Consider the following 13,470-nt stretch of genomic DNA (forward strand, 5'->3'; position numbering starts at 1 on the left):
GCTAGAAGCTACAGAGCCAAGAGATGAGGAGGGGCTGGCAATGTCTTCCCCCAAAGCCCAGGCATCCATGGCATTCCCTGAATCATCTATGCTTTCTAGGTGGTGCTAAAGGAAGAAGGCAGGGGGGACAATAGTATCTCATTCCCAGTGGCCTGGATTCTGGAGATTTACCCGAGGAGGGCTCTTTGACGGCCCTGTCCCCTCACTTCAGCTCTGCTCAGAAACCCAAACCAACCCTGAGACTGGAGAGCCTGCCACCTACACAGCACCCACACAGGATCAGGCAGGGAGGATGCAGCTCACAGAGCTTTTTCTTGTTGTTTTATTTGAAAACCCTAGGGTGCATCCCTTCCCTCACCACACCCATCCCCCTACCCCCACCCCAGGACATGACGATGCCACACACACACACAAGGCTGTGAGCTACACACAGAACACAGGGGTTGCGCTCACAGCAACATGAAAAAATATACATTATATATAATACCTGGCCCCCCCCACACACATTCCCCCTGCCATCCCCACAACCTAGCCACAACCAGGTCGTGTAGGAAGGGGCAGGGGCTGTAGGGCCTCAGGCAAGGAGAAGAGGGGAAAGAGGACAGAAAAGGAAGGAGAGTGGGCAAGGTGAAGAAGCAGGGGTCCCCGGAGTGAAATGGAAAGAGAGAGAGAGGAGGGGACAGAAGAGAAGCCATGAAGGCCCAGCTGAGGGAGCCCCAGGGAAGGAAGGCCTCCATGGACAGGAGAGTAGGGAAGGGTCGCCTTCGATCCCACCCCTGGCCGCCAGTGACACCCCCACCTCCCTCATCCAGCACATGGCCCTGGGGGAGAGACAGAGACACGGGCCAAACTAAGGGGCCACCCTGGGTGCAGAGAAGGCAGCCAAAGTCTTCTAGGGAACAGGAGCCCAGAGGCACAGGAGGGAGCTGGGCTGGGGGCAGGGGGAGGCAGATCCCAGCGGGGGCACCCACTGGGATTTGGGGATTAAAGGATGACTCATTCTGAAGAGCTCTCTTTCTCTTGGTCTCTTCTCTCAGAGTGTCCTTGTCTCTTTTCTGGGGGTGCTTCTGTCTCACCAGGGCAGAAGTCTCTGTTCGGAGAGGGGTGTTGCATTAGTAGCGGTGCGGAGGGGTCTCAATGATGCGTCTCTCGTTGCTGCTCGGGGAGTCCGCTGCCTCTGAGTCACTGCTGTCCTCATCTTCCTGCTGGCCTCCGGCAGCCCCCGCCACACAGGCCTGCCGATTCTGGTAGGACTGGACGAGGAGGGAGCAGAAAGCACAGGGCTCAGTGGTCTGCACACACCCCAAAGCCTCGCCTTTGGGGGCCACACTTCCTCAGGCCTTTTACTCCCCCTCCACCACCACCCCCACACAAACACACCTTTCTCCTTCCCAGGCCTGGCAGCTCAGACTGGAGCTTTTTGCCCAGGGCCTGGCCATTCATATGCTCCAGCTGAATGTTGCCCTTTCCCACTTCCCAAGCCCACTCACCTCCATAGGATTCACGATAATAGTGAGCGCGGAGTCATCCCAGAAGAGGTCAGGGTCCTTGGGGTCACTGGAGGCCTCTGGAGGCCCACCGGCCCCTGAGACGCGGCGGTGAAGGGAGTGGATGCGCACGAGGCCCAAGATGACCATGAGCACCAGGAAACCCACGCACACCACAATGATGAGAGTCGCTGCGCTAGGGACCACTGCGGGGAGAGTGTGCAGTGAGGAGATTGTGGCCAGGCACACCTACAGGGACGTGACACAGAGGGGGGTGGGGCTGGGGGGCACCCTGGGGAAGAGGAAGTCCTGGAGTAAGAGAAGACAGGATCCTCCGTGGCCCAGAAGGAGGGAATACCCTGTATAAGCCGGAGGAGAAATAGAGCCCTATTGTAAGAGCAAGAGATAGGGAAGAAAGGGGGCAGAAGAGCTGCTAAGGCCAAAGGGACAGACAGACAGAGGGAGGGAGCTGTCCAAAGGGAGGCATGGGCAGGGGAGGAGAGCTCCCAGCCCAAGGCTATTAGGAGTAGCGCTGTTCTCAGTCAACAGAGGGCAGGACTGGAGCCTACCGGGGTCATTCTGCCTCTGCCTTCCCCAGGGACCACTCAGCCTAGGGAAGAGGTGCCTGGCGCCCAGCTGGGGAAGGAGAGAGGCAGTCACACAGGCTTAATGGTACAAGAGGAGAGAATGTCCTCCTGCATCATGAGAGGAGAGGCAGGCCCCAAGCCCGGCCTGGAAGCCAGGAGATGCTGACACCCAAGGTTGGGGGACAGATCCAAGGGGCAAGGCACAGCCCCTTCACTTACCTACCTGGACTGCACTCATTCCTGCTCTGTGACACCGCCCTTCTCCCCATGGGCTCAGGGCTCCTGGACCTCTGGGGCTTCTTCTCCTCCCAAATCTCCCCCTGAGGTAGACCCACCTCCCCCTTGACCCTGTCGCACCCCTGGCCCGGCAGCCTTACTGTGCCGCCGAGCCTCAGGGGAGCACGGACCCTGGAGGGCAGTGAGACAGAGAGAGGGGCCTGCACTCTCACATGGACCTCAGAGCTGATGGCGGCAAAGCAGAGGTGTGCGCACAAGCATACGCCCAGGAAGAAAGTGTGGGCACACAGCTGGACAAGAGCTACCACACCCCGTACCCGAGTCAGGACTCTGCCAGCCCACACAGCCGCCTGCACCAGCCACCAGGCAGCCTGCTCACACAGCTGGAGCAAAGGGATGCGTCTGAGGGTCTCCAGCAAGGCACAGCAGAGCCATATGTGCAGGGTCACCCAGCTCCCTGCCAGCTGGGCACACCAGGCAAGCCCCTGAAGGAAGACGTAAACAGCCCAAACGTGGGTTGTGAGAGCCACAGAACAGGCAGCCGTGAGCATGGCCCTGGCCGCCTCCCGCACACATACATACAGCACCCGGGGAGGCAGGAGGAGCCAAGACCGGAAAGCCCACATCCCCACAGACAGCAAGTGGAGGTAGAGACCCCACACAAGTGTCCCCAGGCTGAGGGCCCGCGTAGGCAGCTGGGCCACTCTACCCAACATGGGTTCACACATCTGCTTACTGTTGTGCACAGAACCTCACCCAACCACAGAGGCTCCGTGAAGCCCAGAATCTGGACAGTCCCGTCACTCAGGGATGATCATGTGTATGCAGGGTATATACACAGCCCATACATATACCTCCTGGTCCCAAATTTACTCACAGCCTTGAAGACTCACATGTTGAGAGACAGAGCAGAATATAAAGAAGCATACAGCATGGGAGCACACACAGCCTGTTGCATACCCCTCCTCCCCAGCAACCAGCACCTGCAGACTGCCATGAGCTCCAAGGCCAATCAAGTGTGTGGAGAATGCCCTGCCTCAGCAGGCACACTAACTTCACACCTCCCTGAGGCCACCCTGATGGCCCTCTGCCAAGTTGGTCCCCATCCTGACCTGACCTATAGCTCACTTGCGGCCACTTGCCAATGAAAGCTGATTCTGCTAAACAGGACCGGCAGGTACCTGGGCACTGGCTCTAGGGCAGAGATGGGCCTGGCTAGCTCAGCATTTCTCAACTGCTTAGGGATGAAGGAGGAGAGGAGAAGGGGACAGAGGTGCTTTTTCTGACCATCTGCAAGGGAAGGGTCCTTCCCAGGTCACCAAGTCAGTGGGCAAGATCCAGGAGCAGTAACCCTGCCAAGAGATGACCTCTGTGGTTAAGCTCAGGCTCTAGAATGGAGATGCTCTTCCCGTTCAGAGTGGAGGCCATTGCAGATAAACTTGCTCTAGGAGCACAATGATGAAAAGCTAAAGTTTCTGGTTTGTGCCTTAATCAAATGCGTTTGTTCGTCTGAGCCCCGAGCCCGGTGAAGCAAAGGACAAGTTGATTGCCAGAAATAAGAAATGACCTCAGGACAGACAAAATGCAAACCATGTATCTGCAGGCAAACAAGTATAGTTAATTAAAAATGAGCCTAGAAGCTAGCAGGATGGCAGGGTTTTTAAATTAGTGACTGACAAAAACCAAGAGTTTGAAAAGGGCAATCAACCTTTCTTGCTACATTAGATCCAAGCAGTTCATTCTGGCCTTGAATGACCTGCAGTAGCCAACATGAAGGGGTGTTTTATCAAATAGCCCTTGTGAAACTTCTGGTTTCAGTTGGTTGTGAGGACACTGTTGAAAGCCCTGGCGATAGTCCTGCATGGTGCCTCCTTTCTAAAGAGCCTTGGGAGAAATTTCTTTCTGCTCTCAGTCGTGGGACTTCTCTTGAAATACTGGCTGGCTCTTATCATATGACTTCATAACCACTCAGGTTTCCTCTTGCTTAAGTTGCAAGGAAGCTCAGAGCCCAAATTCTGGCCCACTATAGCAACCACAAGTATCTCAGGGTATGTATTTTGTGAATAGACTTTATTCCCTGCCTGCATCTTATTCTTATTATCCCTCCCCACCACACACACTCCCTAGTTCATTTTCTATGTTTTCCCTATTCCCCCCACCTTTTATTTAAACTTAGGCTCCATATCCAGCACCCAGTGTGGGGCTTGAACTTATGGCCCTGCAATCAAGGCCTGAGCCCTGAGCTGAGATCAAGAGTCAGACACTTAACCAACTAAGCCACCCAGGTGCCTCTATGCTTACCCTATTTCTTTTTTTTTAAAGATTTTATTTGTTTATTTGAGGGAGAGAGAGAGAGACAGAGAAAGAGAGAATGAACAAGGGAGGGACAGAGGGAAAAGCAGACTCCTCACTATCAGGGAGCCCGATGCGGGGCTCAATCCCAGGACTCTGGGATCATGACTTGAGCCAAAGGCAGACGATTAACCAACTGAGCCACCTAAGCACCCCTATGCTTACCCTATTTCATTGTAGATCTTCTTGCAAAGCTTCAGATACTTGTAGGAAACAAAGTAGGGAAGCCATTCCCAAACTTGGCTGCATGTTAGAATCACTTGGGGATCTTTAAAAACCACTGATGCCTGGCTCCTACCTCCATTCTGATTTAACTGGTATGGGGCATAAAGTAACCTAGGAACCAAGTGTTTTTACAGCTCCCGAGCTGATTCTTATGTGTATCAAAATTCAGGATGACTAGATAAATATTGCCTTCATCTCTCACCACACCCTTCTGAGACAACCTTCTTCTCCCTAGCCATGAACACCCCAAGCCACTGCCTACGCCCCATGCTCAAATTCTCATTCTCTCTCACGCTCATCTAAAATCTCGTCTACCCTTCAAGGTCCAAGCTCAAACTCTACCTGGGCCATGAAACCTTCCCTGACTGTCCCAATTCACACTGATCTCTCCTTTCTGGCACCCTTAGGCGCTTCAGAGAAATGAACTCCCTATCCCATTGGAGGGGATGTGGCCTCCTTCAGTTTCTCCCTGGTTAGAGCAAATTGAAATTGCAAAGCCATAACTCTGTAACACTACACTTGCAGTTGGGAGGGTTCCTAGACAGTTGGGAGGTGAAAGGAAGGAACACTGCAAATAGAGAAGGCATAGGGAACAGGTTTTATGAAGTGGATCTTCTGGTATGCTCAGGAGCTGTCAATCACCAATCCCTTTGGTGAACCATGAACCCTGCATCCTACTCAGGCCAAAATAAGAGAAAAAGTAAAAGCAGGCTGCCTCTCTCAATTGAAATCACAGAGAGAAGTTAGGTTGGTGTGGACATCAGCTCAGAACAGTAGATGGGGAGGCTGGGTTTCACTCTGAGGAGGTGAAGCAAAGGCAACCTTCACACACCCCGGAGCACTCCCAGGCAGCTTCTGGGAATGAGGGGTGAGAAAATAAGACTGCCAGGCCAGCCAGTGTGGGGCAGCTGGCTGCTCAGGGCTCGAAGCTCTGGGGTGGTTACAACAGTGATTCCCTCCCCAGGAACCTCATATCAGAGAAAATAAGGCTTGAGAATCTCACAAGGCCCAGCAGCAATGCCAATCCGGATCTACTTTGAGCCTAACCTAAGTAGTAGAACCCAGTATCCAACCCAGATGAGGTTGAGTGGGATGATTCCCAAGGAAAGAACTGGAGAAAGAGCTAGGGAGTCATGGGGAGCTGCCAGGGGGGCGGGGGGGAGCTGGCCCAAGGGACCTTTTTAACAAAAATGGATTTAGCTTGCTCACAGGTCTCTAAAGATTGTGTGACGTTTCTATGAAGCTTTGCAACTTGGTTATGCATTATGCTCTCCCTCTTCACCCCTACATCCTTACTTCCTCCACCCCTACCTCCAACTGTTTTGCCATAGTGAGTAAAACACTGAGAGACTCCTGCAATTGTTTCTAGAGACAACAAGGAAAAAGGGTACCAGTTCCAGGGAAAGGGAACTCTCTAGTGATGGCCACCACTTAAGGGGAGGAAACCAGATGGATTCCCTGGGAGTACCAGGGAGCTAACCTCAGCCAAAAAAGCCCTAGGAAGCCCTCAGGAGCTCCCCCAAATTAGATGCAACTATAAAATAATGAGAGAAAGAAAGAAGAAAGAGAGAACGGGAGGAGGAGGGAAAGAAAAAAAGAAGAAAGGAGAGGAGAGAAGACAAGAGAAGAAGCAAGCAAGCAAACATCAAACATAGCTGTGGATAAGGTATGGCTCTGAAATCCTGCTGCCTGGATCTGAATCCTGGCTCTTATCTCTTTCTAGCTGTGTGATCTTGGATAAAGTGCTTAGCCTCTCTGGACTTCCGTTCCCTTACCTTTAAAGGGGATAATTCTAGTACTTATTTCATTTGTTGTTCGTAATTACTAAATGAGTTAATATGTATAAAAGCCCATGAGCAAGGTACCTGGTACACACATCTATGTGTTCACTATTTTTCTTATTAAATGTATTGATATGAACTCTGTGACTTTCAAGGTCATGTTTGGAGACCATGGACTTCTTCCAAGAAAGTATTTTTCAGAATTCCTTAGGAAATTGCCTTCAGAGCCTATAATACACCCTTTGACTTTTTTCAAAAGTGACAAATCTGGGCCCTCTGAGAGTGGGTTGTATGTTTAAAAACTTCAAATGAGGGCAGCACGGGGGGCTCAGTGGTTTAGCACTGCCTTCAGCCCAGGGCCTGATCCTGGAGACCCAGGATCGAGTCCCACGTCAGGCTCCCTGCATGGAGCTTGCTTCTCCCTCTGCCTGTGTCTCTGCCTCTCTCTCTCTCTGTATGTGTCTCTCATGAATAAATAAATAAAATCTTAAAAAAAAAACTTCAAATGATATCCAAAGCCAACTCAGACAAAAGTGGCTGACAAAACTGGGTAATACTGAAATGGGTCAAAAGCAAGGTGTAGCTTAAAAAGTAATAAAAATAAATGCATCACATAAATTGACTTTAAAAGCAATTCTAAAAGGTTTTCCAAAAATCATTTTCAGCATCATCAGGATCATTTTGCAGTTTTTAATAACGGGAAAAAACTCCTCTTAAAATATTAGGTGTAAATACCAGGTTACAAAATAGTTTGATGCCAACTATATATTTTAAAAAAAAAGGCATAGAAAAAAACTGGAACGCCAATAATGGCTTCCTCTCTGCGATGAATTATGACTGGTTTTTCTTCTTTATACTAGTAATTTCTAGTTTGTCTATAATTAAGCAGCTCATAAATTGGGAACTAAACCCTGCATCACTGGTAAAGGTCCATGGTCAGGGAAAAAAATTGGTCAGAAGGGCAGCTGTCCATCTGGATTTAATACTTTGCCTTGCTGCACGCTTTATTTTAGAAAGACTTGTGACTTTATAGATAGCACATAATACATGTAATAACATGTAATAACACCAACTTTCTCCTTGAGGATAGAGACTGAATCTATCATATAATTCTTTTATGTCCCTAACAGCACTTTAGGACTGTACTAGTACATAGCAAGTGCTTCATAAATACTTGATGGCTTCACTAAAGAGGATCCCTAGGTCCAAGGCTAATTTGATATTGCTGGGGGAGGGCAGCAGAACAACAAAGAGGCCTAAACCCCCCACTGACTTTATGATTCCGGGCATGAGCGTCCCCCCCCTCAATGAATGACACAGGCTCATATTCTTCATGACAGAAAGTTAATGGTCCAGGGGTTACAGGGATTGGAACAGTGGTCAGTTAAGTCAGGTAGCACAGGAAACAGAACCATAGCTCCACTAGCTGCCTCCCTTCCCAGGGTGGAGGAGAGGATGCCTGTGCCCAGCCTGCTCCTCGCCACCACCACCCTGACCCCCACCCTGCCTGGCCCCATGAGGTCTTACGTACTGGAGTTTCGGTGGGAGCTGGCCAGGCTGTGTCCAGCCATCTCAGGGGGAGGCTGATGCCCACGGTGCAGGAACTGCTGTGAGCTGAGCATGTGGCTGGGGTGGGCCACCCGGTTCATGCTGTGCAGAACGTTGACCTGGGGAGGAAGAGCTCAGTGGACACCCGCTTCTCTGCAGGTCCTCCTCCACTTCACTAGAGCCCATCTGCTAACCCAGCCCCATGGCATCTCCTCTGCCACTGCCAGGTCCTAGGCTCCTCTGTGCAATGTCCACTCCCACCAACTATGTCTCTCAGTCTGCTCCACCGGGGCTCCTCGACAGCGGGACAGCTGTAGAGGAAAGGAGATTCCCTAAATACCTCCACGATGAATTCATTGCTGGAGTAACGACCGTTCATTTCTGAGCAGGACAGTCGGAATTTCCTGGCATAGAGGGCAGCTCCATGTCGCAGCCGATAATGAGCCTGCCTCAGGATCTCTTCGTACACAGTGATGCTCTCCACCCCTGCAGGAGGAGGAAGCAGCTCAGGGCAGGAGCCAGCAAAAAATCCAGGCAGAACCCTCTCTCTCAGACTCCCATCAGCTGATAGCACACATAGCCACAGCATGGGTCAGTCCCACCCCCTCAGCAGAGGTATGATCAGAGTTCCCCCAAGAGATGTACCCCTCCACCCCCAGCACGGCTCTGACTGGGGTAGAGTGACTGGGGTCCATTTCCTGCTCTGCTCTTCTCTAAAAACTCTGTGGCTTCTGGGTAGGGCTGAAGAGAAGGCAATAAGGACACCATGCAAGACAGAGGGAGGAGACAATCTGGAGGGAAATGGAGAGAGTAAAAAATACAGAAGTCCTTGGCGAGGCTCTAGAAGAAAAAGGAAATAGGAGGGAACTAGTTATGACCATCTTCTCCCATCCTCCTTTATGGAGGAGCCTTCAGAGAACAGCAGGCTTCCTTTGGAAGCTACCAAGTCATTACCACTATTCATTAAGGTATGAGTATGTGAATTAAATCTCTGGTGTGTACGGGACATCAGAGAGGTGGAAGACATGAGAGGACAGCTAGGACCAAATACCTAGAGGATTGGAAGCCCATCAGAGAAGACTGAGCCACAGGAGGAGTGGAACCAGGAACAGAGAGGAGCCAGGGTGTAGAGAAAAGCAAGGAGAAAGAACCACTCAGGGGACGCCTGGGTGGCTCAGCGGTTTAGCGCCTGCCTTCAGCCCAGGACGTAATCCTGGAGACCCGGGATTGAGTCCCACAACCAGCTCCCTGCATGGAGCCTGCTTCTCCGTCTGCCTATGTCTATGCCTCTGTGTGTGTGTGTGTGTGTGTGTGTGTGTGTGTGTGTTTCATGAATAAATAAATAAAATCTTAAAAAAAAAAAAAAAGAACCACTCGGGAGCCTAAACCCCAGCACACCTCCTCTAGGGGCAATCTGGAAGCCAAAGGAGCTTCCAAGCTGGGAAGGAGCAAGATGTCACTTGGCCTGGAAGGAGGACACTCTGGAATTCCCAGAGACTTGATTATGGGAAGGGGCACTCACAGAAAAAGAAGACAGGCTCTCAGTCCCCACTGACCGGCAATGGTGAGGTAGGCAGACGTGTTGGTGAGCTCCAGCCCTCGCTGCTGCAAGGATGCCATGTCCAGGAGCAAGCTTTCCCGCTCAGGGTCTAGGTCGTCACCCACCAGAGAAATCTCACAGCCATCCAGGTTGTGCACAATCTCATCTGACATGCGTGTATCTGTCACTGGATGAGAGACAGTCAGATCTGGGTCACAGCCAAAGGGCCCACCTCACGGCCATTCTTCCCCTCCAGACTCATTCCCTGAGAGCAGTCAGCATCATTTTAAAAAATGTCATTACCCAATACTTTCTTCACACTCACAGGCCTCCTTTTGGCTCCATGTTCTAATGTAAATGGTTCTAAGCAAGCAAATGCAGGATGAAGTCACTTGCATTTCTAGCCTGATTTTTCCACCCCCACCCTCTGGTTCCAGACATGGGCTGCTTTTTGCTTCTTGGGATGACATCACTCCCTGGAGTCATCCTTACCTGTGCCCTGCCAACTCTCATCCTTTTTGGCTTCCACCTGGTGAGAAATGGAACAAGTGATTTGAAGATCAGGGAACAAAAGGATCCCCTCAGGTCCTTCAAAGTCCACAGCTGGGCGGGCAAAATGAGCAGTGCCACTCAGGAGGATCTGGGGGGCATCAGGCTGAAGAACCACCACGTAGCCCTCCACTTCGGGGATGGAGACACAGGATTCTTCACTGAAGCACCTATATGACAAGAGGGGAGAGAGGCAGCTTGTGATCCCAACATCTCCTCCCTTCCAATCCATACTCTGTTCCATCCCTCTAGACCTGCAGCTCTACAGGAAAGTGCCCCATGTTGGGGAGGGGGAAGGGAAGAAAGAGAGAGTATCTCTGCAGCAGCACCACTCTCCCTCCGTAGTAAAGCTGGAGGGGAGATAGCCTTTCCTGGGAGGATGCCACTGTGGGAAAGGGCCGGGGACAGATCAAGCAACTCTGACCTGCAAAGGTGAGCACATCATTAGTGCCCTAATCCAAGATTATGGGACATCTATCAAAACTTCATTCTGCAAACTGAATCTACAAAAATGTTTAAGCATACACAGTTCTTTATTCAGGAGATTTAAATTAAGAAGTGGGTTCAGTAAAATACCTGGCAGATACATGCCAAAAAATATTCAACAACAAAAGTGGAGGGGAGGGATACAGTAGGGGATCCTATCCAAGGATTTCCTCCTTTGTGGTGTGTCTTGTATTCATTCCCTCCAATATCGGAGAACCCTACCTTGGCAGGTGAGCTACTATGACCTGCATCCATGGTCCCACAAAGCCTCTCTGACCTTGGCACCAGAAGAGGCTCCCTAAAGCGCTCAGCCAGGCCAATCAACCCACAGCACAGCTGCTCTGAAAGGTGTTCCCAGGACCACCTCCAGCCCCCTCTTTTACCAATCAATAGGAATGACACCTTACTTTCTCATCACATTTGCTGGTTTCTGAAGCATTTGCACATATCATTTCATCCAACTTTATTTGAATGCTGTGGACTTGGGATTAGAAGCCAAAGATGACCAAGCATCTTGGTCACCCAAGAAATAAGTGTCAGAGTCAAGGCTTAAACCCATTCTTCTTATTCTTAGGTCATTCTTTCCACTGAACCACAACCACTATTTGGGGCCCGGGTTTGTCAGACTTATTTATAAAGAAGTATCCCTTGAACAAGCAGCCTTCACAAGGGAGTTGGATAACTCAAAAACAAGGCCTATGGTCCATACACTTGTGCTGAGAGTGTTACTGAGTATGGCCAGCTTGACCATGGGAGCCAAAAGGGAAATGGGTAACCTCAGCAAATACGATGAACTCAGAGCCTCTGAGGTTACCAATGCCCACAACCTGCTGAGTTCCTGCACCACAAGGAGTGGGGCCTAAGAATCCACATGGTCATTCCAAGAGGCCCAGATCAAAGCTTCTTGGAAAATAACTTCAGCTGACCTAAAAGCACAGGCTCCAAGAGACACCCCCATTGCAGTGAGCAATCCAAAGGCGACCCAAAGAGCCATAGGAGGCCAGCCCTGACCCAAAGGCACTAATGGTCTGGCCAAGAGCTTAGATATGACACACAACTAGAAAACAATGTCAAACATGGTCATCATCATGTAAGTGGAACAAACAAAAACCCATGAGAGTTTAGAGAGGCAGAGGTTATTTCTGGCTAGGATGGGTATGGGGCATTTAGCAAGGAATAGTCAAAAGAAGTAGCAACTGAGCTGCCTTGGAGGGACTCCCTGGAGGCAGAAGGCAGACCCTAGAGTGGATGGTGAGGAGCATACCAAGGGGAATAGAGGAACATGAGGCAGGAAAGCTGAGGTCAGATGGTTGAGGACCTTGAGTACAATTGTTGAACACTAGCCAAGAGGAGGCCATTGATATCCTCTACATCAGGGAATATGAGGATGAAAATTCTGACATAACCACTAACCTAGCCTCCAGTGGAGGGTGAACTGAAGTCAGAATACCAGAGATGGGTCAACTCGTTAGGAGGTTATAGCAATAGGCTAGGTAAGAGATAATCAGAGCTGGGACTTGGAGTCATAACAGCAGAAATGGGGAAAATGGAGACAGATTCCCAATACCTGGCACAAGCAGGATCAGGGTAAACTGGCAACTGATGGGGTATGGAGGATAGACAGGGAGAAACCCAAGATGAAAAAAGAAAAAAAAAAAAAAAGAAACCCAAGATGACTCAGGGGTTTTAAGCCTGAGTGATTGCAAGGTCAGAGACACCATCACAGAAGTAGAGAATTCATGGGGGAGGGGCTAGTTTGGGTATCAAAGGTCATTATTTCACCTTCAGCCTGTCCGGCAGAACTAGATAGAAGTTATACCAAGGAGGTAGAAATTCAAGGGCTTTGGGAAAAGGACAAAGTTAAACAAAAAGATGTGGTAGCCATTTGTTCAAGGGTTAATGCCACAGACTAGATGGGCTTTCCAAGAAAGAGGAGGAAAGAACCTTAGGGAAAATCTGCATTGACCAAATACTTGCATACATCTGGCTCTAAATGGACAGAGCCCCATGAACTGAATGCTGGAAACTGGGGAAGCCACGTGGACTAGGGCAAGGATACGTATCAGAGGAAGCGAGGTACTGTTAGGTACCTGTCCCTCCCTCTTGCACACCTCTCTCTATTTTCTCCAATGACCTCAAGGAAATATTAGGTTAGCCCTGACCACAAGTCAGTTCCCACCCCTTGTATAAGCCTCTCCCCTAAGCATGAAAGAGGTAGGAGGAATTCAGGTGAGTCCCTCAACAAAGAGGATGTCAACTCCTCCTACTGTGGGACACCCCCACACCAGCAGAGCTCCACCATAAATTAAAAAACAGCATTTTCCCTTCTTATAAGGCTCCTGAGCCTAGTGCAGGGGATGAGGCAATTTCTTGGTCTCAGGTGGGTTAAATTCTACATAACTGCCTTTTAACTGCCTTTAAACATGACTGCCCATAGAGTTAGGGACACATAGGTAGCTCAGCAGTTGAGCGTCTGCCTTTGCCTCAGGTCGTGATCCTGGGGTCCTGGGATCAAGTCCCACATCGGGCTTCCTGCAGGGAGCCTGCTTCTCCCTCTGCCTATGTCTCTGCCTCTCTCTGTCTCTCATGAATAAATAAATTTTAAAAACAAACAAACATCTAGAGCTCCCACTAGAACATGGTGGGGAGGCACACAGCTCTGGTCTGTGCCCACGTGA

At 50.3% G+C, this 13,470-nt stretch overlaps 1 protein-coding gene across 3 annotated transcripts in view; it reads right to left on the reverse strand.

Moving 5' to 3' along the window:
* Positions 1–288: 288 nt before the first annotated feature.
* CLSTN3 (calsyntenin 3) overlaps positions 289–13,470 on the reverse strand; it is a 34,392-nt gene continuing 21,210 nt past the window's right edge. For all 3 annotated transcript variants that reach the window (XM_072799183.1, XM_072799185.1, XM_072799184.1), the window contains 6 exons: positions 10,250–10,476; positions 9,774–9,944; positions 8,558–8,703; positions 8,201–8,336; positions 1,491–1,693; positions 289–1,253 (listed from right to left, as the gene is read on the reverse strand). In XM_072799183.1, coding sequence (XP_072655284.1) covers positions 1,113–1,253; positions 1,491–1,693; positions 8,201–8,336; positions 8,558–8,703; positions 9,774–9,944; positions 10,250–10,476 — 1,024 coding nt within the window. In that variant the 3' untranslated portion in view covers positions 289–1,112. The remainder of the gene's footprint in view (positions 1,254–1,490; positions 1,694–8,200; positions 8,337–8,557; positions 8,704–9,773; positions 9,945–10,249; positions 10,477–13,470) is intronic.

This window comes from Canis lupus, chromosome 25 (genome assembly GCF_048164855.1).
Source record: "Canis lupus baileyi chromosome 25, mCanLup2.hap1, whole genome shotgun sequence".
NCBI lineage: Eukaryota > Metazoa > Chordata > Mammalia > Carnivora > Canidae > Canis > Canis lupus.